At 38.4% G+C, this 27,509-nt stretch overlaps 1 protein-coding gene across 1 annotated transcript; it reads right to left on the bottom strand.

Annotated features, from left to right (window-relative positions):
* Positions 1-91: 91 nt before the first annotated feature.
* On the bottom strand, positions 92-27,432 carry mslna (mesothelin a). Its single transcript, XM_044115660.1, has 51 exons — positions 27,353-27,432; positions 26,851-26,969; positions 26,595-26,762; positions 25,908-25,945; positions 25,357-25,454; positions 24,814-24,836; positions 24,704-24,725; positions 24,573-24,600; positions 24,405-24,489; positions 24,160-24,306; positions 23,552-23,763; positions 23,352-23,455; positions 22,849-22,967; positions 18,601-18,768; positions 17,922-17,959; positions 17,371-17,468; positions 16,828-16,850; positions 16,719-16,740; positions 16,588-16,615; positions 16,420-16,504; positions 16,178-16,324; positions 15,563-15,774; positions 15,363-15,466; positions 14,243-14,361; positions 13,974-14,129; positions 13,633-13,847; positions 12,381-12,466; positions 11,959-12,086; positions 11,752-11,877; positions 11,480-11,670; positions 11,295-11,383; positions 10,624-10,748; positions 10,420-10,547; positions 10,220-10,337; positions 9,279-9,491; positions 9,034-9,204; positions 8,219-8,362; positions 8,048-8,112; positions 7,810-7,939; positions 6,932-7,017; positions 6,723-6,852; positions 5,212-5,402; positions 5,038-5,128; positions 4,809-4,938; positions 4,527-4,717; positions 3,733-3,888; positions 3,513-3,649; positions 2,367-2,500; positions 2,172-2,266; positions 1,773-2,004; positions 92-568 (listed from the first exon to the last, which is right to left on the bottom strand). Exons 1-51 carry the CDS (start codon positions 27,423-27,425, stop codon positions 477-479), a joined length of 6,030 nt encoding a protein of 2,009 aa, XP_043971595.1. The 5' UTR covers positions 27,426-27,432; the 3' UTR covers positions 92-476.
* Between the last annotated feature and the right edge of the window lie 77 nt (positions 27,433-27,509).

Genomic DNA, 27,509 nt, shown 5'->3' on the forward strand with positions numbered 1-27,509 from the left:
AGACCGAAGGGAGCGCTGCTCTGTGAAGCAGAAACTGCAGCTCAGAGGACTTACAGGTTTACAGAGGGACATGCAAAGACGAAGCATCATGATGAGTAAAGTGGAGAGTTTATTCAAGGAAAGGATTTTATTTTAAGTTCTAACAGAAGCATCCTTCATACGAGGTATCAGAAGTCAACTATGGAGGTTAAAAATACAGAATATCTCCCCCTTCATAAATACCTACAGCAAATTGTAGTATAAGAAGTACATTTTGTATTATAGGTAAGACATAAAAGGTTTTTAAGTAAACAATTAAGTAATCACAGTCACAATATTTGCACCCATTTCTGTTCAGGAAATATTTTTGTTCTCTATAAACAACATTAAACAGTATTTGTTTTCAATTAGACATATATCTAAAAATGATTTCACCCTTTAATCCAACCATTAATTTTAGTCTACAGTGCATGTTTGATAATCAGCCACGCGTTTCTTCAGATCAAAACCTGATTGGACGAGACGAGGAGCGCAAGGAAAACAAAGAAGGTGAAGCCGGCGACGTCTCCATGGATCCGGGCCCCGGCACCTAAAACAGAAACGGGTTTCAGACACTCAGAACAGTTCAAATTTCCCTCCAATGGTTTCACATAAACATACCAATGACCTCATTTTAACCAGAAAATATCCTGTATAATATGCATTTCCTAGGAACCGTTTGCTAAAAAAAACGCAACCATCGGCTATGTCACCTGGTGAAATGGTGAGTCAGTTTTGAGGCTCTAAAGATAAAACCTGAACATTTGGAAACTGCTTCATGCTTTTCAATAAAGACCTGGGCAGCTTGTCAAGTCTTTGAATTGTCACTAAAAAAGGTTTAGAGGATAATTTTGCAAAAAACCCCCAAAAAACAAGAGTAATGGAATGCTTACAAAGTATTAGAGATTTACAACTACAATCTGTTTCTGCTTTTTATTAGAAATGTAGATTGACAAAATTTTTTGTTTTTTTTTTCATTCAAACTTTATGGCAAACTTTGTGTTTAATGACATGCAATATTGTGTGTTTCTCTATTTAATATGAATAAAAATGTTAAAGATTAGTCACTAATTTTATGTTGACCAATGTACGCACAACTTGGTTGATATTCTGCAAATGTCGAAAAAACAATTTTGCAATTGCAGTGTTTCCGTTTGACAAGAAACGCAGTTAAAGTCACTTGTGAATACGTTTATTTATTTTTAAAAAGCATGCCACGCCATCATCCTCCCACCACTTCCTGTCATCTCCTCCGTCTTTTTCACCAGCAGTTACATCCAGTTGTAGATCACAACGAAAAACCACCTCAGCATGGCACAAAAAACTTTATCAAAAAAGTGTTTGCTTTTTTTTTTTTTTATTGCTATGGGTCCATTCATTAAATTTATTTTCAGAATTTGAATTTGTGGAATTATATGTTAAACTGTGGATATTGTGTGACAATCTCTGGAGAATCCAATACGGCTAAGGAGCGGTTACAACTACTGTTGGTTTCTATCCCACTGAAGTGGACACAAGTGATTTGAACTGCATTTCTCATTTATTGGAAACACCTCAATTGCAATGTTACACTGTTTTTTTTTTTATATTCGTGGAATACTGGCAAAGCTTTGTGCTCCTCTGTAATGGAAATGCAGCTACTGATAAGTTTGTTGCAACATCCTTCCATTGATGTCAACGACACGGTTTCCTGTAAATGAAATCATTTGTTCTGGCTTTTGTTTCCACTGAGAACGTCCTGGAATAAGACTCACCTTTGGTGGTTTTGGCAGTTGTGACTGCTGTAGTTGTGATTTTAGTGGTAGCAGTCGAGCTGGTAGTGACGGAGCTGTCAGCTCGGCCTCCTGTAATCCCAATATTTAGTGTGTTGAGTTCTGATTGGAGCTGGCTTGAGATCCAGCTGCGAACTATCGGTGTATTTTCGAAGCTTTTTAAGTCAGGCAGGTTGTCACCAAGAAGAGTTGCAACTTCGCGGACAAGCAGACTCTATGGAGAGCAAAGCAGGGCAAATTTTATACTCGGTATTATAGATAAGACATAAAAGGTTTTAAGGAATTAATTAATCACAAGCACAATATTTGCACCCATTTTTGTTCGTTACAACATTTCACCATGACCAAAACAAATAAAAAAAACCTCCAGATGACACTGACCTGTACCACGCTCTTGTCCAGGTTCACAAATGTCTGCAGGTCCATGTTGATGTTGGAGGCGGACAAACGTTTAACAAACTCAGAAGATGCGCCCCCTAAAGGACAAAAAAAAAAAAGGTTATTACCTTTAGCTCAATTTTTAAGAGACGTTTTCTATTTACTGCTGCAGGTTTGTGTGTGTTTGTGTCTGCTCACCCAGGTACGGCTGTATTAACGGGTACAGTGGGACGCTTGATCTAGTGGTAGTTTGAAACGCTTGAAGGGTGATGTTGAAGAGCACTTTGAGTTTGTCACTGGTGCAGTTGGACACGTCCAAAGCATCGGCATTTCTGAGGCAGCAAAAGGTGCAAAAAATATGTTTCAAATGTGTCAGTGAAACATTACATTTTCAATAAATCAGACTTAAAAAAGTAAGAACATGTAATTTAATCAGAGTAACAATATTTTGGTAAACGGTTTTAAAAGTTGTTTTTGTTGGCCAGAACAACCAGCAAGTGGAAGAGAACTTCAATATCGCCTGAAACTTGGTGCTTGTGTTCCTTTTGGCAGGAATTGTTAACCGGAATAAAAATAGATCCAGTAAATTTAGTCAAGTCAAAGTTTATTTATGCAACACATATACAACAGCATCGGCTGGCCAAACTGCTTCACAACAATCACAACAACTTTAGAAAATAACGAGCCAACTACGCTGGCGTTTGAAGGACATGGTAGACAGAACAAAGGAGGATTATATGTCTGGCAAAAATGGTGAAATTTTGAGGTTAATCTCAGAAATTTTCTTTAAAAAAAACAAACAAAAAAAAAACGGGGTAATTTCTTAGTTTCAGAAGTTGAACATTTTTAACTTTTGTAAATGTTCTGACTTTTAAAAGTCGGAAATTTTTCACTTTTCAAACTCGAAAACATTTTCACGTTTTTTCTGGACCATTTCTAAGATTAATCACAAAATTTGAGGGTTTTTTTTAGTGGAATTTTACTGATTTCTTTCTACCCACAATGGCAAAAAAACCTGATACAACAGGTATCAGGTTTAAATTAAATCATTCATGTTCTTCCATCTGCATGGAAACTAAATAAAATAGTTTCCATGTTAACCAGCTAAAACACAACAAACCTGCTTTTACACCATCTGATTATTAAAACCATGACAAAATGCATTTATGCTACATTTTAACTATATTTATATCACTGCATGATGTTTTGTGATGAAGTTTATTTTATAAGATGTGGTTATGGTTCTGCAACCTGAGAAAAGTCAATCCTCAATTCTACCTCAACCGAACCCAGAGAATACAGTGGGACTAAGAGTCGAACAAACCCAAAACAATGAGTACTTACCTCAAGCTCTGCTGAGAGATGTTGCCAAGAACCTCAATGTCCAGAGAGCACAGGTTTGGTCCTCTGATAGCATTAAGCTCCACGCTGTCAAGTTTGTTGCCTTCCACGCTCAGATACTTGGAAATGATGGCTCTGGCCTGAAGCAGCAGAAAGCACTGATGTGAACAAACAGGCGAACCGACGGCAAAGACGAGCACAGCACATTTAACCGTTTGCCCACCAAGCTTGGATCCAGCGTTCCGTTTGTTGTGTCCATCAGAGATGCGAGCGTGTCCACCTGAGTGATGTTCCATCTATTGACCTGATCTGCCGAGGCAACGCGCGACGCCGGGCCCAACATCTGGACCTGGTCTTCAGGGATGATGGTGCTGTATGCCTAGATACAGAAAGTCATGCAAAGAATTAAAGGAGAAACATCCAAATTAAGATGCAGACTGAGGATGGGTTTATCTTTGTCTTTGAATAATCAACATAAGGTAATGGCTTTTAATTGTGCTCTTATTGAAAGTTAAAATGAAAATCCTCAGGTTTTGTTGCCATGGTGCGTCAGTTTCCATCATAGTGAACAAAATGACAATGGTAAACAATTATTTTTGAACAGCACAAATAGTTAAGGAAAGATTGATGGCACACTCAACACACAATATACAGACGTAGCTGCAGCAACAGATGAGTTATTAAATTAGACACAAATCAGAAAGTACACAAAATGTAACCTGAACCACCACAAACTGAGTCTCTCTTCCCCCACAATAATACAAAAAAACAATAAAAGAGAATCTGGTAAAATTAAAAATTGCTGCCAAACATTTACAGTGTGACCCACGTGAACAGAAAACTGACTGAAAAATTCACCTCAGATGGGATTGTCAGTGGGTGTTTTTGAATGCTGAAATATGCTGCAAGTCAAATTATCAACAAGTCGTAGAAAAATGAAGAGCAAGCATGCTAACGTTAGCCTAGCACATCAGTAAACTGGTCCAGTTGATACATCATCCCGCTCCATGTGCTCACCTCCTGCAGCTTGCTGAGAACAATCTTAAGGTAATCCTGTTGATCCACCTTCTGGGTGATGACCTCCAGGTTGTCCCTGACGACCACAGCACTGAGGCAGCTGTTGAACTGATTGATGTCGTCGTAGTCGAAGGGGAAGGTGTCATCGTAGATGATGACCTTGGTGATTTCTCCTGCTGTGCATTCAGTGACTGAAACAAGAGGAAGACATTTGAAAATCAGTCATTACTGGATGAACAACCATTAAAAAAAAAAAAAAAGATGAAAGGATAATCAACTGACCTGTCTGTCGCTTAGCTCTGCTTCTAATTGATTGTCTTATTTTTGCTTTCATTTCCCCTATCTTCTCTCTGCTGACTCCATCAGTTTTGAGGACTTTCAGGTAGTACCGTAAGAATGAGCGCTTCGTGGTCTGCAAGCGGGAAAAACAGGAAAATCAAGAGAAAAAAAATTTAATCATTCGTGTTCTTCCATCTGCATTCACAAGATCTTTTTTGAAGCAGTGACTTACTTTGTCAAAGTTGGCATAGAAACCTGAAGACATATACAGAGGAAATATATCGAGGTTCCTCAGAGTTGTTTCAGTCCATGTCGAAGCAAGTCTGGATATGAAAAAAAATAAGAAGGTAAATCTTTTTAAAGGCCAACAAAGACAAAAAGATTTCTGCCAAAGACAGATCTTTACCGATATCTAGTGGTCCCACTGATCAGACGGGTCTCCACTGCGGCCGCCTGAGCGGCCGACAGATCCGGGCAGGTCTTCAGTTTCTCCAGGATGAATTCATCAGAGTTCAGGATGTAAGAAGCGTTCAAGTAGCAGCACATGTTTCCCAGAACTGTTATTTGAGCTCTAGTCAGGTTTGTGGTTGTTATGCCCTGAGATAAAAAGTCAGACATGAGCAAAATAAAATTAGAACAATGAATAAACCTACAGGGGGTGCCAAGGTGGGCCTCAGAAAATTGAGGGAAGATGAGAAAAAAAAGAAAAGAAATTAATTTAATGTATTTTTTAATGAATCAGAATTTTTTTAAATCACCAATCCAACTTATTTTTAATCATTATTATAGAATATAAATTAAAATAATTTATTGCAATGTTCTTTGGCATATTCATCTTTCTGACTGGCTGCCACTACATTTTATCAAGAGGCTTTACTCCTCAAGCTAGCATAGCTCATTCACATCGAACTGTATGAGGCTGCAATTATGTTAATTATTGAAAACGCAGAACAAAAGAGAGAAAAATTATTCAAAAGTTAATTTTTACACATTTGTAAAAATATTGTCTATAGGTTTGCAAAGAAGCTAATGTTGTTCATGAGGCCATGGCAACTTGGCAAGCCACACAATTAGCCTGTTTAGCTTAGCGCAGCTCAACTGTGTACAACTCTGTTTTTAGCACTGTTATGCTAACTCTATTCAACTTATAAATTTAAAGTCACATTTTTTGAGCCATTACAGGCCACAAATGGCAAGCAATGTTATAATTACCCCCCCTTTTTACTTTATGAAGAGGTTTTTGGTGCAGTAGTCTGAAGCTGCTTTTTGTTATTATTAAACATCACATACAGTACAGACCAAAAGTTTGGACACACCTTCTAATTGAACTCAATTAGAAGGTGTGTCCAAACTTTTGGTCTGTACTGTACATCAAACAGCCAGTTGGACTAGAGATGTAAATGAGCCCCTTGGTTATGATATCATGTTTTCATATTTAAATATCAATTGATATGCAACACCTGAGTTTTGAAAAAATAAACTTGAAATAATGAACAGAAAATATGTCATTAATGGCAGCTGTAAAACATCAAAAGGAGCATTTCTGTCATCTACTGATATGCAGTGTGGACACGATGCTAATCAGTGTGTGATATGGTCACCTTTCTTAAAAAGGTGGCTCAAGTCTTTTTTTTATAAAACAAAAAAAAGCAAAAATGACTTTTGACTTTTGGTGGTTGTGGGGGACAAAATCACATTTTCCAACCCCAACTGTCTATGGCCACGCCCCTGTTCAGACTCAACAACAATTTCAAACGTCTTTTAAAATCAATGTAGATGTGCTTTGTAATACCTTTTAACATCATTTTCTTTAATCTCTCTCTCTTGTTTCTTTTTTTTTTTTTTTAGAATTACAGAGCATGATATTATGAAGACATTGATTCCTGTGATCAACGATAGTTTTCTGGGTGACCTTACCAGGCAGTTCCTGGCGTTATCGAACAGAGCGGTCCGCTTGTAGCTGAGTTCTGAGGAGAACACCGAGAAGTCGGCGTCGCTGAGCTGTTCAAAGTAGAGCCTGCAGTTGCTCTGCGGCACCAGAGAGTAGCTGTCCAGGGAGAAGGACATGAACGCGTCAGCATTTCATCAGGAGTCCAACACTAATTAGACATTGCAAGAGGGCTTACTCGTAGTACAGCAGCACATCTGGAGGGAAAAGATCAAAGCTGTTGATGTCTGGTTCTCCTCTGATGCGGTTGAACATGCAGGTCAACTGAAGAGACAAAACGCATTTAGCTGTTACCAATTCGTGTTGCATATTGCCTTCACCGCTTAATCAGAAATAGAAACGACTAAGTGAATTTGGAGGTATTGCAGCATTAAACATCTGGGTACAATGTCTGCAAAGATATGTAGAGTTCTGTATGCTGTGTTCCTATAGTTCTAGAAAAAATCTGTACATTTGACTCGCAGGTAAATCCCTGGGACTGTGGGTCTGACATGCCTGTTTCTAATAACTGTACATTATTTTTTGCTATGGTCTTGTATGATATGTTACTATACAATCTTTTTTTTTATACATCGGTTATAGAATTTTGGTGTGAAATTTTATGTCTGTTACTGATGTTCTGCTTTGCAGGGCAATTCTAAAATAATAAAAAAGGTTTTCTAACCTAACAGGTTTCTTGTTTTTGTCACATAATGTTTCAGACTGTAAAACACATTTACATAAAAAACAATAAATTAGCTAAGTGTATACAGAAGTTTTAATCAAAACTAGTTTGCATTGGATAGATTTTTGCATAAAACAAAAACTTCATTTGTGAACTGCGTTTTGCAGTTATTTAGGTAATATTAGTGTAATATTAACTTGTCTGATAATCTGGAACATTTAAATCTGATGCAAAAGCCAAAAAGGCCACAAGGTTCTGATTTTTCAGATCACCAACAGAAACAATTGAAAATAAATCTTCTGATTTTCAACTAAGTTGGCAAATTAACATTCAGAGAGTGTTTAGATTTTTCTCTTAACAGCATCAATACAGTTAAACTCCCAGACTCTCACCTGAGACTCCACCAGTTTGACTTTGTTTGTGCCTTTGCGCCGACAGGCTTTGACCAGATTTTTGACCTGCACCTTCTCAATCGTTCTCACACTTGTGCAGGTGAATCCTTGCAGCACAGAGGAGGACAGGCTACACAAACACACACACACACACACACACGTTGTGGTCACTTAACACACAGAGAGAAAAGGCCACATGTTTTCACACCAGACTGTTCAAAATATTGATTAAACCTACTTGTTCGCACTTCCCAGGACAGCCGTGGCGCTTTCCACTGCGATTTCGCCAAAGAACAGCTCAGCCTGACGAAACAAAGTTGTGAACTCAAGTAGCTATTCTTCCGATAACATACAAATGAGAGGGAAAAAAAAAATCTGCAGGTTTTTAGTGAAGAAATATCTCCTCTACCTGCTGGCGTTTCCATTTCATCTTGTTGAGTTTTGTGATGCTGCCGGCTGTAAAGCTCTGCAGGAAAACCCGAGGGATCTCAGTGGCCATTTCGTCTGGAACGTTCTGGATGATCGCCTCACTGGTGCTGTTCACCGACAAAATCTGACAGAAGAATGGTGAGCATCCAGTTGTAAGTTATCCAAACTTAACTACATCCAAATTTAAAATTCAAATCAAACTTTGTTTAAATCCATTTTAGTGTCATTTAAAGGGAAAGGATTATGTATTTTCCAGCCACATAGCGCAATTTTACAGCACAATTGAGTACCTCTGTAATCTGAAATTGGGCCTCTGTCTCTTTAAGTCTTACACTTTCTGAAACTTCAGGAAGTCATCACAACATGACTCCTCTATTAACCCTTTAACAATGTTTTTTACCAGCGTTTCACAGAGAAGTTGCTCATATAATGAGGTCAGATGATGTGCAGTTCCACCAGGTGTTTGCTAATTGCTGCTGGCTAGTCTGAAGGAGCTGAGAGGGGGAGAGTCGCTCTGTGAGACAGAAACTTGGAAGCTTGGAAAGTGAAGCTCAGATTAGCTTCATCCTCAAAGGCGGACCCAGGCGTTTTGCACAGCTGAATTGTTGCCATGGAGATTCAAGGATTTTGTCAAACATTCATGAAAGAAGCAAGGCAACGCTCCAGGTATGTTGTTGAAGAGGGAATAACAATGTAACATGATGCAAAGTTAAAAAAAGTTGATTTTACATAATTCTGCCCCTTTAATTTTTTTCCTGATAATGAAAACCTGTACCATAAATCAGGCAGGCATACCTGGGTGACAAAAATCTGCTGGACGACCTTTGGAGCGGACATCATGTGTCCCACAAGCGAGGGGTTTCTGGAGGCGACCAAAATCTCAGAGCCGTGGATTTTCCTGAAAACTCTGGAGGGGACACCAATGACGAGAGTACCCAGCGTAAAAAGTGACGAAGAGTCGTTGATCTGGTGGGATAAAGGAGAGTGTTAAGCATAAACTTGGTCTTGGGCAAGATGGAACGGGCGACGGGAGACTATACCTGCATCACTGTCATCAGAGACTCTATGATGCTCTTAGCCTGTCCTTCGTTCCAGTCAATCACGTTGCTGAGTGTGAACAGGGCGTTGACTAGCTGCTGTGGAGGGATGGCCTTGATCTGCCCCATGGACATGCTGGTGCTTTCATTGCCCAGAGCAGAGATGGTGTTGGAGTTGATGTTATTGCCAAAGTTGTTCGTCAGAGCAGCAGAAATCTACATATGCAAAGGAAAAAAACCTTTTTACGTCTCATTTTTCATTTCTTCTCCTGGTTTAGCTCCTATTTTGGTACACAACAATATTATTCATAACTGACTCGATGCAATCTGCTGGCCATCCTTAGAGAGAAACTTTTTAAGCTAGTGGGATAATGTGGATTCCCATTTGAGGTGATGGACAAACACCAAGTACCGTTTTTTTCTATGAAATAAACGTTTCAGAAATAGAAAAGAGCAAATGCTGGAAAGTAGCTATATTTCTAATGATCATATAATTGCGCCTTTTGGAATTACTAAAATAAATTTGCTTGATAAAAGTAATTTTGACAAGGGATTTTGACAGAAAACGTTTCCGCTATGTGATTTTGTGGCTACAGAGTATTTCGCAAAACAGCAACGGAAAGGCTTTTTTCGAACCATGAGTCGTAAACAACAACCGGATGTTTCTACTGCCGGAAAAGACGAAGCAGACGATAGGATGTGGTGGGAATATTATGGCGCAGATCGCGTGACGTGTTGCGTGAACATACATATTTTCTTATTTAACGGAAACACCCCAATTGCAATGCAAGCGGAAGACCCACAAAGCTTTGCATGCCGTTGTAACGGAAATGCAGTTCATGTTTTTTAAGTTCTTTACATCGTCTCTGGTGTTTTTGTCAAAAGATGACCGTATGCCTAAAAAAAAAGCATGTGAAGTTTTTTCCCTTCTGTGTTTTTGTTACCTGTGAATTAAGATTTTGGCAGACAATGGTGAGGCTCTGCAACATTATCATACTTTCTCCAGGAGTCAGCTGGGTGAATGCCATGCCAGGAGCAATGCACCGGCACAACAGAGGAAGCCTGCAGAGAATATATCAAAATAACACAATAAAGACAAAAACAAACACCGTTGCAACATCTTGGTAATTGGTGATGAACGCACAGAAGGGGGTTGAAGTTACTGTCTTGTTGGTAGATCAGCGCAGTGTAGTAGTTGGTGAGGTTCTGAGGCAAAACCGAGTGGTTGAGGAGTGCAATGTTCAGGGGGTTCACCGTGAACACCTGGAGGGTCTACAGGGAGCAGGGAGGATATAAATCTGTGTATCTTATCATTTCTCATTTTAGAGATCAATTCCAGATTCAATACCTTATCTGATCCGAATGTCTGAAGAACCTCAAGAGTGAGGAATGGCATGAAAGGGCCGATGTACTCAGCAAACCAAGCTGTGGAGTTCAGCTCCGGGTTGGTAGGATCGTAACATCTTGGTGTTGCTACGGTGACAGGTTAAAAATATTGAGGTACAAGGGTTTCATATTTATGACAAATGAAGAGTAATTCACCAACTTATGAGGTACTTTTGAGATACAGGTGTGTACTTACAAGGTTCTTAAAGGTTACCTGTTTATAAAAACATTTATAATTTTTGGGTACAGAGGGATATTAATGGGTCCTTACAGGAGATACCTATAGTATATATTTTTGCAGGGTAATTGAGTTTGTCTGCAGGGTAGTTACAAGAGTTACTAGTTGGGTTTGACCAACAGGCATTTCTGAGGACTTACTTGTATTCAGAAGGAACTTTCTCCATCTGCATTCATCAAGTATCCATGGCGATATCTAAAAACTTAATATCGATAGGAACCTGCTTGTGCTATCAGACGACTTGTTACTGTATACAGAATAGCTCATATCTACCCTACATGAACCCTTTGTAGGTATCAGAATTACAAATTGACAACTTAAAAGTGAAATGATTCACAAACAAAGCAAAAATAAGCACAAATTTAAGGTTACTTTGTTGCTGCGTTCGAACTCACCTGATTGGAGGTAATTCCTGATGGTGTTGAACACGTCTTCCCGCACAAAGTCCACCGCGGTGTAGTTGTATTGACCAAGAACCGAGACACTGAAATGGCACAAGGTTCAATCAGGACACAGAAACAAAACCATAAACATCAACAAGAAAAAGAGAAAAGAAACAAAAAGCTGCTCGGAAACGTACAGTTTCTGGAAGGCCAGACACGAGGTGTTGTGTGTAACATCTGGACTGATCAGACTCTTTGAGAGGAAGACCAAGTAGTTCTGGAGGCTTCGGTCAAACCAAGCGTTGACCTCTGACCTCCTGGTGCTGCTGAGGGCCATGGGCCAAACGCAGGGCAGGGTGGGACGCCTGACGTCTACCGGCAGGGACTCCTGCAGTGAATTAATAGGTTGTTGTGTTTGCACACATCGTCCCGATGATGTGTTTGAGATTCCAACAGGTGTGTTACATACAGTTTCCAAAAACACTGGTGTCTGGACATAGCTGCTGTAGAGATCACAGAGCTGCGCTCCGTTGTCGACGACGCCTGGCCGACGCAGCAGGTTCCCCAGATCTGACGGAGGCATGGAGTTCACCAGCTGGAAGATCAGAAGTTACATTAAAGTCGATTTGGTTGTCCTTAGCTCTGCTAATACCCGAAAGCTTTTATCTCAACACACCAGATGCTTTTGGTCACGAGGCATGAGGGACAGGAAGGTGGTCAGGTTGGGGAACTGGAATCCCAAGAACGAGTCCTCCACGAATCTGTAGAAGCTGCCGATACCGTAGCAACGGAGTGCTGAAGGGGCTATCGACAAAACAGGATTTTTCAGGTGACTTGTAGGCTTTGTTTTTGGAGACATATCACTAACATTATATGAATGGATTTTCAATGATTCGCTGTAGTTTGTTCACTCTGACTGTTTAAGTCTATTCCCCAGTGCAGCGCTCAGCTAAACAGTTTGCAGTCTATGTTGGACCACAAAATACTTCTGACTTTCTAGATATGAAACAAGCTTACTGTAAAGATTTAACAAAGATCTTTACATACATACGCTCGCGTTTTGCTGCTCAGCTGACTTTCAACAAGCAGTTTCTTTACCTTTCAGTGCCAGAACGATGTGGTTGTAGATTTCTTTCTGGGAGTCTGGAGTGAGTGTTAGGATTGTTGAATTAAGAAGTGTTACACTGAAATAGACAAGCAAAACAAAATTCTAAGGATTTTTGGAGAAGATTTGAATCAAAATAAAACATTTTACTGAAACACAGCACCTATGTGAAAGTGTCCTTCCTTGAAAATTTATTTTACACATTCTCCCGTTGCACCCATAGTGTTCAATGTAATTTATGTTATCAACTAACACAACTACTATTTGAAGGGAAAATGATTTAAGATTTCAATTTTGTTTTATTTACAAAGGCAGTCTAGAAATTGTGTCTGAATACAATTTCACCCTCTTTTGCACCCAATTCATAAAAGTTTCTTCAACTATTACGTCAGAGTATTTGCTAAGTATTTGCCATGGATTTCCGGCTAATGAATTTCATAAAACTGCTATTTTTATTAAGAGCAGTAATTTCGTAATTCATGTTCAAGGATGCAGAAGCTACAAGTCAAAATGCGAGGGTGTTGGATACATTAAACCACTCAATTCATTATACAGTCTTCCATTTTAGCTATATACCTCTTTGACATACTTAGTTAAATTGTATTTTTTTTGGAAATGTACCCACAGAAGTGGGAAAATCCTCTTTGTTTGAGGAAAGCAATTTAAGAAGGAGCGCTTCAGCAACCTACGCCACTATTAGAAATGATTTGTTGAAATCCTTTGTGACTGATTGACAGTCATTTCCTTTTGTAAGCAGTAAATAATGCTGAAATAATACCAAACTTTATTTTAGACATTAATTTATTGTGTATTGTTGTGGCCTGTTTTGATATTGCATATTGTGCCTTCTGCTCATGTTAGCACTATACGCTAGCTTTTAGCTCCCCGAGGACATGACCGTACCGTGTATTTTGAATAGTATTATATAAACCCAGTGGCGTTGCTTTTGCTGTTTCTGTCCAGAGGAACACATAAACCAAATTCACTTTTGGTCGCTATGGCGTTAACTATGTTGAGGCCTTATTTACAAGATGTGTTCATTCACATTGTGGAAATCGTTCGACCTTCTTAGCCTAATTTCTTTACCTTTCAGTGCCAGAACAATGACTTCAATGGATTTAAAAGCATGATAATTCCTGTTTAAAAATACTGCTAGTCATGTGACAAAACTTTAGAAATTATACTTGTGTAAAGTAGTATATATATGTACATCTTGAGTCTGGTGCTTGTTGGCTTTCCACTCACCCCTGCTGCTCAATGCTACAGTTTCTTCCCACTAGTATCTGGAAATATGGGTTGACTTGGGAGGGGATCAGGCTTACGACCAGGGGAGGAAGTCGATTATTGAGCCACTCAGATACCACCGAGTCCTCCACTGAGGGATGGGACAGGTTTGCACGGTTGAACACGACCTCCAGCATGGCAGACCTCACTGCAGAGGACATCGTGTGTTCATTGCCCTGCAGGGAAAAAAAATCCAAAAAACACCCGCTGAAAATTATAGACCATCTAGAAATGGACATTTTTAACACGGATTAAATTACGCCAGCCAACACTTTGCTGTTAAGGTAAGATGTTTTGCGTACCTTAATGGCGACTGAGAACTCATCAAAGAAGACGGCCAACATTTGGTCTGGGACGTATTTCATCACCATGGCAACCTGGTCAGGAGTCGTGAGCAGCCCAGGTGTGGTGGACAAGTCCACCAGCTGTCCGACAGACAGAGAGGGCAGGGCTTCCATCTGCACACATACAAATATATCCATGTTTACAGTAACGCAAGAGTTTTGACTATAAACATGGAAATGAAAAAGCCTTGAAATAACACGAAAAGTAGCCATGAGACAGAACTTACAGGTGAAAAGTTGGGGTAGAGCTTCTGAAGTTCCTGGATGGAGACGAAAACAGAAAAGCCTCCCAGGTTCTTCTGCATCCAGTCGCTGCTGCTGACTGTGTTGGAGCTGCAGGCCGGATCTGAGCCAAACAAACACACGTTAAACTAATCGTTACCCTTCTGACGAGACGCCGATGACTTCTATATACTTTCGTATTTCATAACGTAAGACAAGAAAGATGTTCGAAAAGTTTTCAGTGTCAACTTGTAGAATGGTATATTTGTTGCGACTTGACTTGGGCAAAAGTACAAGTTTCACAAAATCGACAACAAATGATTTCACAACGATGATTCCTATAACAATAATCGTCCAATTGATTTTGATTTGAAACAAAAACAACTACTGTTTCAATCGAAGGTGAAATTATACAAAAATTACATCTATAACAACAACTATGTCATTATAGAATAATATAGCAGTTAATCATGTTAATTTTAATTTCCAAAAGATTAAGAAAAAAACACAGCTGTAATACTATGTTATTCAACATGGTTATTTCATGAACAGCACCAACGAGCTGATATTATCTTAGTGACTTTGAAATCATAAAAACACTATTTATGTAAATTACTTTGGATCGCATCATTGCTGGATATGTGCTACGCAAAAGAAAATTGTCTTGTCTTGCCTGTTTAGTTAGTAGGTTGAACCATATAGTGATTTAAAATCTTCTCCTCATTTACTATTTCAAAATGTATTTAGCTCCTCAATTTCCTCCACACAACTAAAAATAACAAGTGTATATTTAACGGTGCAATTACTTACATGGTCTAAAAAACTGGTCTTGGTCTTGACGGTTTTAAAGATCAATTTGGTGTTGGGATTCTTTAATTATTTGTTTTACTTTGCTTATATTCATTTTTAAACAATTTCATAATTTTGTCTCTCTAGATATTAAAACAAATAGAAAATGTTCTGTCCCAAGACAATAAAAATAGGGATATCTTTCAGAAATAATTCCACTTATGGTCACTTTAATGTCATTTTATTCAGACGTTTTATGGGTTTTTTTTACAAGAACTCCTTCACTTCAGTATGTCAACATGCATGGTAAGGATCAGTGTGTTTGCAGGTTCCTACCTGCAGTGTTGTTTGTAGTCAGGAAGCCTGTGATGAAGTGTGTAAAGACAGACAGCCGCCTTCCACTTAACATGCGTGACTGAACTTCGCTAAATGTCTTCACGCTGAAAATGGAAAAGATATTTTATTATCACAGATTGTAAAAGAGATTCAAATATATTTCTACAGTGATTATAAAGGATAAATGAATCCATGCTTACATGTACTGGTAGGTGCTGCAGTCCAGTGATTCGATGGCGAGACATGAGAGGAAGTCGTTGGAAACAGCTGGCAGGAACGGACGAAGGCGGCGGCCGAACCACAGCTGGACGAAGGCGGGATTGTTGAGGAGGGTTTTGTTGACGACATGCAGCCGGAGTTCTCGTATGGAGTCCAGGATCATGGAGGCAGAAGGATGTTCAGGACGGAGCGTCTGCAACAGGAAATGATCCACGGTAAATTATGAGCTAAATGAAAGATCTTGATTGGAGATCAAAGAAAGCAGAATGATGAGTTTATGTGATTTGACAAAGAATTGGTCTTGGGTGTGTTTACATATATCCATCTGCTTTACTGCACGTTTTAGTAAAATAAATGTTCATCCCAAATAGATATTTATCTTTTGCCATGTTGCAGGTGGGAAATGTTGTAAATGACAATAGTAAATCCACCATTAATAACTTCACAACTTTACTGCTATATTTAGCATCTTTAAGACAAAAAAAAAGAAAAATTGGGCCAGAATCAGAATCGGCGGGTCAGGTGTTTAAAGATCAGTGATGAGCCTGAAAACTGCAACCGGAGCACCGCTGGTTGGAACCAAAAGCCAGTCTTACGCTGTTGCTCAGCAGATCCAGAGCTTGATCCAGGACCTTGGAGGCTTTGGATAGCAGCAGCTTCCAGGCAGGTTTGGAGCCGCTTGAGTTGGAGAGCCTATCACAGCCCAACATGGCTGCCAGATCCCCAGCTGTTAAACCTGACAGCTGGAGAGGAGAATGACAACAGACCAGATGTTGAACCAAACATGCAACCATTTTCCCTCAGCTGCAGTTTGAGGACAGATGATGATGCGTCTTACAGAGGCACAGGCAAATTCCTCCACAGAGAAGCTGCAGTGCCGTCCGGCCATCGTTGATCTGTCTAGGAGGATCTGAAGCTCTGTGCTGTAACACAAAATCATTCATGTTTCCTTTATTTAACATGAAATGTTTAGGGAGAAATATCAAAAAGTCTTTCTCAACCCTACCTGTTGACTCCCCTGCATATGTCTGTCTCTGTGAAAAGTTGCAAGACAAGTTAAGGTATTCATGTAAAAATAATACATCATTTTAAATATAAAGTAGATAAAGGGTAGTTATGCAGTGAGAGGAAACTTACCATTTGCCATTGTTGCATTGCACTGGGTAGAGAAAATGAGTAAAATTTTTATTAATCTTCACAAACATATTTGTAAGAAAAATGGAAATAAATTCAAAAGTATCTGTACCTGCCCACTGTATATGATGCAGTCTGTGATAAAAGCACAAAAAGACCCAATTAGTCAAGAACTCCTTTTAATTATTAACAAAATAAGAAATGAATCGTCAAATGACTTGAATTGAAAATCATAAAGTGATTTCTTGATTACTTTTCCATAACCAACAATCAATAAAGTTGCATTTTGAATATTGCATGGCCCCTTGAATCTAACACTGTATTGAAATTGAAAGAAATAATCTTATTGTTATAAACCTTACATATAACTAAAGTCATAACCGTTGTTGATAAATGTTTTGTAAGGATATTGAAATGAAAGAAGAAGAAAACATTGGGAAAATATTTCACATAAGTTTTGATATAAAAACATTTGTATTTTAAAAATGCTTCTCTTTTTCTGTTGACCTCTCACCAAGTGGTAGTTGGTGGAATAAAGCCACTTTAGTGGATGTGAAAATGTTCAATAAAATCTAAATAGAAATGACTGGGGAGAGATTTAACACAATTTGTATCCTATAAATATTAATAATTTTTATATATACAAAAGTCTCACCAGATGGTAGTTGTTTTAATAAAGCCAGTTTAGTGTATGTGATGGCTGAAGCTACGTCAGAAGTGGCTGTTGCCATGGCGTCGTCCAGTCTGGTGAACCTGCAAAGCAAAAATATTTTTAATTCAGTCAAACTGAACTTGTTCTGTGATTGGCTAGAATTACTAAAATGATCCATGGATGGCAAACACCAAAAGAACCAGAACAATTAGAGAGAATTAGGGGAGAAAAATGTATCACAATCTTCAGATTCAGTCATTTACATGCTTTTTTTCTTTGGTAATTTTGGTAGAACTGCCTTTTTAACTGTGACTTTATAATAATTTGTTGGAACAAAGAAAAACTTGAAGGCCTTTTATCCAAATACCACAAATATTGTTGCACCCTAACGCTCTAGCATTAGCTTCATCCACAGGAAATGCCTCAGAAATATTGGTCATTGACCCTGACTTTAACTACAAACCACAAATCTGCATTTTTGCATCACTTTTAAAGTCATAGCTTCTTCCTCACTGAGTGGTCAGACCATGTATACACATTTCATATAAACTCACAGTGTTTTGTAGGATGAGCAGGAAAGCAAAAGTTTTCCCTGTTGGACAAGAGGAAAAAGTGGAAAATTAGTTACGACCTTAAAGTGGTGGCATTATGTATTTTCCAGGCACATAGCAGAATTTTATAGCACAATCAAGTAATTGTGTTACCTTCAGTTCTTATAACATTGCTAAGTAAATCAAACAGGACTTAAAAGACATTTGACTTTGTAACTGAGCTCTTTGAATTTGGACCTCTGTCTCTTCGAAAACTCCTGCTCTTCCAGAAACATTGCCTTCAGGAGTTCATCATGGCGTCGCTCCTCTATTAACCTTTTAACAAGGATTTTATCAGCGTTTCACTGAGAAGTAGCTCAAATAATGAGCACATGCGCAGTTACACCAAGTGCTTGCTAACTGCTGCTAGCTAGTCTGAAGGAGCTTAGTAGGGGAAAAAAAACAGCTCAGAGGAGGAGCTTTGTTCTTTAAGAGCTAGCTCCACCCAGGCGTTTTGCTCAGATGAATGGTTGCCATGAGTTATTAAAGGATTTCTCAAACATGCGACAGAATCAAAGCAACACACCAGGTACTTTTGTGATGAGGAAATGAGATCATATCATGATGTAAAGCTCAAAAAAGTTGAATTTACATAATAAACAAAAATCTGCAAAACCACTGAATCATGATAGATTTTTTTTACCATCTCGGTGAATCTCACGAGGGATGACAGGAACTCTGAGAAACCTCTCTCCAGTGCTTTGGTCATGTAATCAAAGAGAGTATTGATGACAACGTCTTTGTTTTCAGGAAGCGTCAGTCTCAGCAGGTCCACTTTCTGATCTGGAGTGAGGAGCTGTAAGGCCTCCAGCTACAAAAAAACAAAAGAATAAAGACGTTTGCCACAATTGTCACTTTTATTTCAAATTGCAAATTGCTTTTGACAATCTGATCCGCACCGGTTTGAAGCGTGGGTTGAGTCGGATCAGCTCACTGATGGACACAAACTCTGAGAATGGACCCAAGTTGTCGGTCAGCCACTGTGTGCTGTTGTTGAAGGAGGACAAACATCCTGGATCTGGAAAAGGTCAAGAAAATAGACATTTGTTTGGTTTTACCAAAAACAAGAAAAAGTGTTTACTTCTTTGAGCATTTACTGTTTTAAAAGAAAAAATATCCATAAGTTTGTGTATTTATATGTCTAACATGAAAAGGAAAAAAAAAAATCAAAGAGCACAAAATAAAGATCAACAAGACAAAAAGTTTGGATGAATAAATTAAGAAAAAAACTTAACAGATGACATTGATTTGAAGGATGTTGCCGTGGAAACACTAAACAAACATTATGGAAGTGACGGGTTAATAGTGTTTCATGGAACTCATTTATCTTTCAGATCTACATAACATGTTTATTAATATGTCAACATGCATGGTAAGGATCAGTGTGTTTGCAGGTTCCTACCTGCAGTGTTGTTTGTAGTCAGAAAACCTGTGATGAAGTGTGTAAAGACAGACAGCCGCCTTCCACTTAACATGCGTGACTGAACTTCGCTAAATGTCTTCACGCTGAAAATGGAAAAGATATTTTATTATCACAAATTGTAAAAGAGATTCAGATAAATTTTTACAGTGATTATAAAGGATAAATGAATCCATGCTTACATGTACTGGTAGGTGCTGCAGTCCAGTGATTCGATGGCGAGACATGAGAGGAAGTCGTTGGAAACAGCTGGCAGGAACGGACTGCGGCGGCGAACCACAGCTGGACGAAGGCGGGATTGTTGAGGAGGGTTTTGTTGACGACATGCAGCCGGAGTTCTCGTATGGAGTCCAGGATCATGGAGGCAGAAGGATGTTCAGGACGGAGCGTCTGCAACAGGAAATGATCCACGGTAAATTATGAGCTAAATGAAAGATCTTGATTGGAGATCAAAGAAAGCAGAATGATGAGTTTATGTGATTTGACAAAAAATTGCTCTTGGGTGTGTTTACATATATCCATCTGCTTTACTGCACGTTTTAGTAAAATAAATGTTCATCCCAAATAGAAATTTATCTTTTGCCATGTTGCAGGTGGAAAATGTTGTAAATGACAATAGTAAATCCACCATTAATAACTTCACAACTTTACTGCTATATTTAGCATCTTTAAGACAAAAAAAAAGAAAAATTGGGCCAGAATCAGAATCGGCGGGTCAGGTGTTTAAAGATCAGTGATGAGCCTGAAAACTGCAACCGGAGCACCGCTGGTTGGAACCAAAAGCCAGTCTTACGCTGTTGCTCAGCAGATCCAGAGCTTGATCCAGGACCTTGGAGGCTTTGGATAGCAGCAGCTTCCAGGCAGGTTTGGAGCCGCTTGAGTTGGAGAGCCTATCACAGCCCAACATGGCTGCCAGATCCCCAGCTGTTAAACCTGACAGCTGGAGAGGAGAATGACAACAGACCAGATGTTGAACCAAACATGCAACCATTTTCCCTCAGCTGCAGTTTGAGGACAGATGATGATGCGACGTCTTACAGAGGCACAGGCAAATTCCTCCACAGAGAAGCTGCAGTGCCGTCCGGCCATCGTTGATCTGTCTAGGAGGATCTGAAGCTCTGTGCTGTAACACAAAATCATTCATGTTTCCTTTATTTAACATGAAATGTTTAGGGAGAAATATCAAAAAGTCTTTCTCAACCCTACCTGTTGACTCCCCTGCATATGTCTGTCTCTGTGAAAAGTTGCAAGACAAGTTAAGGTATTCATGTAAAAATAATACATCATTTTAAATATAAAGTAGATAAAGGGTAGTTATTCAGTGAGAGGAAACTTACCATTTGCCATTGTTGCATTGCACTGGGTAGAGAAAATGAGTAAAATTTTTATTAATCTTCACAAACATATTTGTAAGAAAAATGGAAATAAATTCAAAACGTATCTGTACCTGCCCACTGTATATGATGCAGTCTGTGATAAAAGCACAAAAAGACCCAATTAGTCAAGAACTCCTTTTAATTATTAACAAAATAAGAAATGAATCGTCAACTGACTTGAATTGAAAATCATAAAGTGATTTCTTGATTACTTTTCCATAACCAACAATCAATAAAGTTGCATTTTGAATATTGCATGGCCCCTTGAATCTAACACTGTATTGAAATTGAAAGAAATAATCTTATTGTTATAAACCTTACATATAACTAAAGTCATAACCGTTGTTGATAAATGTTTTGTAAGGATATTGAAATGAAAGAAGAAGAAAACATTGGGAAAATATTTCACATAAGTTTTGATATAAAAACATTTGTATTCTAAAAATGCTTCTCTTTTTCTGTTGACCTCTCACCAAGTGGTAGTTGGTGGAATAAAGCCACTTTAGTGGATGTGAAAATGTTCAATAAAATCTAAATAGAAATGACTGGGAGAGATTTAACACAATTTGTATCCTATAAATATTAATAATTTTTATATATATAAAAGTCTCACCAGATGGTAGTTGTTTTAATAAAGCCAGTTTAGTGTATGTGATGGCTGAAGCTACGTCAGAAGTAGTTGTTGCCATGGCGTCGTCCAGTCTGGTGAACCTGCAAAGCAAAAATATTTTTAATTCAGTCAAACTAAACTTGTTCTGTGATTGGCTAGAATTACTAAAATGATCCATGGATGGCAAACACCAAAAGAACCAGAACAATTAGAGAGAATTAGGAGAGAAAAATGTATCACAATCTTCAGATTCAGTCATTTACATGCTTTTTTTCTTTGGTAATTTTGGTAGAACTGCCTTTTTAACTGTGACTTCATAATAATTTGTTGGAACAAAGAAAAACTTGAAGGCCTTTTATCCAAATACCACAAATATTGTTGCACCCTAACGCTCTAGCATTAGCTTCATCCACAGGAAATGCCTCAGAAATATTGGTCATTGACCCTGACTTTAACTACAAACCACAAATCTGCATTTTTGCATCACTTTTAAAGTCATAGCTTCTTCCTCACTGAGTGGTCAGACCATGTATACACATTTCATATAAACTCACAGTGTTTTGTAGGATGAGCAGGAAAGCAAAAGTTTTCCCTGTTGGACAAGAAGAAAAAGTGGAAAATTAGTTACCTTAAAGTGGTGGCATTATGTATTTTCCAGGCACATAGCAGAATTTTATAGCACAATCAAGTAATTGTGTTACCTTCAGTTCTTATAACATTGCTAAGTAAATCAAACAGGACTTAAAAGACATTTGACTTTGTAACTGAGCTCTTTGAATTTGGACCTCTGTCTCTTCGAAAACTCCTGCTCTTCCAGAAACATTGCCTTCAGGAGTTCATCATGGCGTCGCTCCTCTATTAACCTTTTAACAAGGATTTTATCAGCGTTTCACTGAGAAGTAGCTCAAATAATGAGCACATGCGCAGTTACACCAAGTGCTTGCTAATTGCTGCTAGCTAGTCTGAAGGAGCTTAGTAGGGGGAAAAAACACAGCTCAGAGGAGGAGCTTTGTTCTTTAAGGCGGAGCTAGCTCCACCCAGGCGTTTTGCTCAGATGAATGGTTGCCATGAGTTATTAAAGGATTTCTCAAACATGCACGACAGAATCAAAGCAACACACCAGGTACGTTTGTGATGAGGAAATGAGATCATATCATGATGTAAAGCTCAAAAAAGTTGAATTTACATAATAAACAAAAATCTGCAAAACCACTGAATCATGATAGATTTTTTTTACCATCTCGGTGAATCTCACGAGGGATGACAGGAACTCTGAGAAATCTCTCTCCGGTGCTTTGGTCATGTAATCAAAGAGAGTATTGATGACAACGTCTTTGTTTTCAGGAAGCGTCAGTCTCAGCAGGTCCACTTTCTGATGAGGAGCTGTAAGGCCTCCAGCTACAAAAAACAAAAGAATAAAGTCGTTTGCCACAATTGTCACTTTTATTTCAAATTGCAAATTGCTTTTGACAATCTGATCCTCACCGGTTTGAAGCGTGGGTTGAGTCGGATCAGCTCACTGATGGACACAAACTCTGAGAATGGACCCAAGTTGTCGGTCAGCCACTGTGTGCTGTTGTTGAAGGAGGACAAACATCCTGGATCTGGAAAAGGTCAAGAAAATAGACATTTGTTTGGTTTTACCAAAAACAAGAAAAAGTGTTTACTTCTTTGAGCATTTACTGTTTTAAAAGAAAAAATATCCATAAGTTTGTGTATTTATATGTCTAACATGAAAAGGAAAAAAAAAAATCAAAGAGCACAAAATAAAGATCAACAAGACAAAAAGTTTGGATAAATAAATTAAGAAATCAACTTAACAGATGACATTGATTTGAAAGATGTTGCCGTGGAAACACTAAACAAACATTATGGAAATGACGGGTTAATAGTGTTTCATGGAACTCATTTATCTTTCAGATCTACATAACATGTTTATTAATATGTCAACATGCATGGTAAGGATCAGTGTGTTTGCAGGTTCCTACCTGCAGTGTTGTTTGTAGTCAGAAAACCTGTGATGAAGTGTGTAAAGACAGACAGCCGCCTTCCACTTAACATGCGTGACTGAACTTCGCTAAATGTCTTCACGCTGAAAATGGAAAAGATATTTTGTTATCACAGATTGTAAAAGAGATTCAAATATATTTCTACAGTGATTATAAAGGATAAATGAATCCATGCTTACATGTACTGGTAGGTGCTGCAGTCCAGTGATTCGATGGCGAGACATGAGAGGAAGTCGTTGGAAACAGCTGGCAGGAACGGACGAAGGCGGCGGCCGAACCACAGCTGGACGAAGGCGGGATTGTTGAGGAGGGTTTTGTTGACGACATGCAGCCGGAGTTCTCGTATGGAGTCCAGGATCATGGAGGCAGAAGGATGTTCAGGACGGAGCGTCTGCAACAGGAAATGATCCACGGTAAATTATGAGCTAAATGAAAGATCTTGATTGGAGATCAAAGAAAGCAGAATGATGAGTTTATGTGATTTGACAAAGAATTGGTCTTGGGTGTGTTTACATATATCCATCTGCTTTACTGCACGTTTTAGTAAAATAAATGTTCATCCCAAATAGAAATTTATCTTTTGCCATGTTGCAGGTGGGAAATGTTGTAAATGACAATAGTAAATCCACCATTAATAACTTCACAACTGCTATATTTAGCATCTTTAAGACAAAAAAAGAAAAATTGGGCCAGAATCAGAATCGGCGGGTCAGGTGTTTAAAGATCAGTGATGAGCCTGAAAACTGCAACCGGAGCACCGCTGGTTGGAACCAAAAGCCAGTCTTACGCTGTTGCTCAGCAGATCCAGAGCTTGATCCAGGACCTTGGAGGCTTTGGATAGCAGCAGCTTCCAGGCAGGTTTGGAGCCGCTTGAGTTGGAGAGCCTATCACAGCCCAACATGGCTGCCAGATCCCCAGCTGTTAAACCTGACAGCTGGAGAGGAGAATGACAACAGACCAGATGTTGAACCAAACATGCAACCATTTTCCCTCAGCTGCAGTTTGAGGACAGATGATGATGCGACGTCTTACAGAGGCACAGGCAAATTCCTCCACAGAGAAGCTGCAGTGCCGTCCGGCCATCGTTGATCTGTCTAGGAGGATCTGAAGCTCTGTGCTGTAACACAAAATCATTCATGTTTCCTTTATTTAACATGAAATGTTTAGGGAGAAATATCAAAAAGTCTTTCTCAACCCTACCTGTTGACTCCCCTGCATATGTCTGTCTCTGTGAAAAGTTGCAAGACAAGTTAAGGTATTCATGTAAAAATAATACATCATTTTAAATATAAAGTAGATAAAGGGTAGTTATGCAGTGAGAGGAAACTTACCATTTGCCATTGGTGCATTGCACTGGGTAGAGAAAATGAGTAAAATTTTTATTAATCTTCACAAACATATTTGTAAGAAAAATGGAAATAAATTCAAAACGTATCTGTACCTGCCCACTGTATATGATGCAGTCTGTGATAAAAGCACAAAAAGACCCAATTAGTCAAGAACTCCTTTTAATTATTAACAAAATAAGAAATGAATCGTCAACTGACTTGAATTGAAAATCATAAAGTGATTTCTTGATTACTTTTCCATAACCAACAATCAATAAAGTTGCATTTTGAATATTGCATGGCCCCTTGAATCTAACACTGTATTGAAATTGAAAGAAATAATCTTATTGTTATCAACCTTACATATAACTAAAGTCATAACCGTTGTTGATAAATGTTTTGTAAGGATATTGAAATGAAAGAAGAAGAAAACATTGGGAAAATATTTCACATAAGTTTTGATATAAAAACATTTGTATTCTAAAAATGCTTCTCTTTTTCTGTTGACCTCTCACCAAGTGGTAGTTGGTGGAATAAAGCCACTTTAGTGGATGTGAAAATGTTCAATAAAATCTAAATAGAAATGACTGGGGAGAGATTTAACACAATTTGTATCCTAAAAATATTAATAATTTTTATATATATAAAAGTCTCACCAGATGGTAGTTGTTTTAATAAAGCCAGTTTAGTGTATGTGATGGCTGAAGCTACGTCAGAAGTAGTTGTTGCCATGGCGTCGTCCAGTCTGGTGAACCTGCAAAGCAAAAATATTTTTAATTCAGTCAAACTAAACTTGTTCTGTGATTGGCTAGAATTACTAAAATGATCCATGGATGGCAAACACCAAAAGAACCAGAACAATTAGAGAGAATTAGGGGAGAAAAATGTATCACAATCTTCAGATTCAGTCATTTACATGCTTTTTTTCTTTGGTAATTTTGGTAGAACTGCCTTTTTAACTGTGACTTTATAATAATTTGTTGGAACAAAGAAAAACTTGAAGGCCTTTTATCCAAATACCACAAATATTGTTGCACCCTAACGCTCTAGCATTAGCTTCATCCACAGGAAATGCCTCAGAAATATTGGTCATTGACCCTGACTTTAACTACAAAAAACAAATCTGCATTTTTGCATCACTTTTAAAGTCATAGCTTCTTCCTCACTGAGTGGTCAGACCATGTATACACATTTCATATAAACTCACAGTGTTTTGTAGGATGAGCAGGAAAGCAAAAGTTTTCCCTGTTGGACAAGAGGAAAAAGTGGAAAATTAGTTACGACCTTAAAGTGGTGGCATTATGTATTTTCCAGGCACATAGCAGAATTTTATAGCACAATCAAGTAATTGTGTTACCTTCAGTTCTTATAACATTGCTAAGTAAATCAAACAGGACTTAAAAGACATTTGACTTTGTAACTGAGCTCTTTGAATTTGGACCTCTGTCTCTTCGAAAACTCCTGCTCTTCCAGAAACATTGCCTTCAGGAGTTCATCATGGCGTCGCTCCTCTATTAACCTTTTAACAAGGATTTTATCAGCGTTTCACTGAGAAGTAGCTCAAATAATGAGCACATGCGCAGTTACACCAAGTGCTTGCTAATTGCTGCTAGCTAGTCTGAAGGAGCTTAGTAGGGGAAAAAAAAAACAGCTCAGAGGAGGAGCTTTGTTCTTTAAGGCGGAGCTAGCTCCACCCAGGCGTTTTGCTCAGATGAATGGTTGCCATGAGTTATTAAAGGATTTCTCAAACATGCACGACAGAATCAAAGCAACACACCAGGTACGTTTGTGATGAGGAAATGAGATCATATCATGATGTAAAGCTCAAAAAAGTTGAATTTACATAATAAACAAAAATCTGCAAAACCACTGAATCATGATAGATTTTTTTTACCATCTCGGTGAATCTCACGAGGGATGACAGGAACTCTGAGAAATCTCTCTCCGGTGCTTTGGTCATGTAATCAAAGAGAGTATTGATGACAACGTCTTTGTTTTCAGGAAGCGTCAGTCTCAGCAGGTCCACTTTCTGATCTGGAGTGAGGAGCTGTAAGGCCTCCAGCTACAAAAAAACAAAAGAATAAAGACGTTTGCCACAATTGTCACTTTTATTTCAAATTGCAAATTGCTTTTGACAATCTGATCCGCACCGGTTTGAAGCGTGGGTTGAGTCGGATCAGCTCACTGATGGACACAAACTCTGAGAATGGACCCAAGTTGTCGGTCAGCCACTGTGTGCTGTTGTTGAAGGAGGACAAACATCCTGGATCTGGAAAAGGTCAAGAAAATAGACATTTGTTTGGTTTTACCAAAAACAAGAAAAAGTGTTTACTGCTTTGAGCATTTACTGTTTTAAAAGAAAAATATCCATAAGTTTGTGTATTTATATGTCTAACATGAAAAGGAAAAAAAAAAATCAAAGAGCACAAAATAAAGATCAACAAGACAAAAAGTTTGGATGAATAAATTAAGAAAAAAACTTAACAGATGACATTGATTTGAAGGATGTTGCCGTGGAAACACTAAACAAACATTATGGAAGTGACGGGTTAATAGTGTTTCATGGAACTCATTTATCTTTCAGATCTACATAACATGTTTATTAATATGTCAACATGCATGGTAAGGATCAGTGTGTTTGCAGGTTCCTACCTGCAGTGTTGTTTGTAGTCAGAAAACCTGTGATGAAGTGTGTAAAGACAGACAGCCGCCTTCCACTTAACATGCGTGACTGAACTAAATGTCTTCACGCTGAAAATGGAAAAGATATTTTATTATCACAGATTGTAAAAGAGATTCAAATATATTT

This window comes from Gambusia affinis, linkage group LG04, assembly GCF_019740435.1.
Source record: "Gambusia affinis linkage group LG04, SWU_Gaff_1.0, whole genome shotgun sequence".
Lineage (NCBI taxonomy): Eukaryota > Metazoa > Chordata > Actinopteri > Cyprinodontiformes > Poeciliidae > Gambusia > Gambusia affinis.

Coding starts and splice junctions, on each gene's coding strand:
- mslna (XM_044115660.1), bottom strand. CDS start 27,425: ATGTTAAGTGGAAGGCGGCTGTCTGTCTTTACACACTTCATCACAGGT. Junction 26,970..27,352: donor GACTACAAACAACACTGCAG/GTAGGAACCTGC, acceptor GACCTTTTCCAG/ATCCAGGATGTTTGTCCTCC. Junction 11,878..11,958: donor CTCGTGACCAAAAGCATCTG/GTGTGTTGAGAT, acceptor CTGATCTTCCAG/CTGGTGAACTCCATGCCTCC.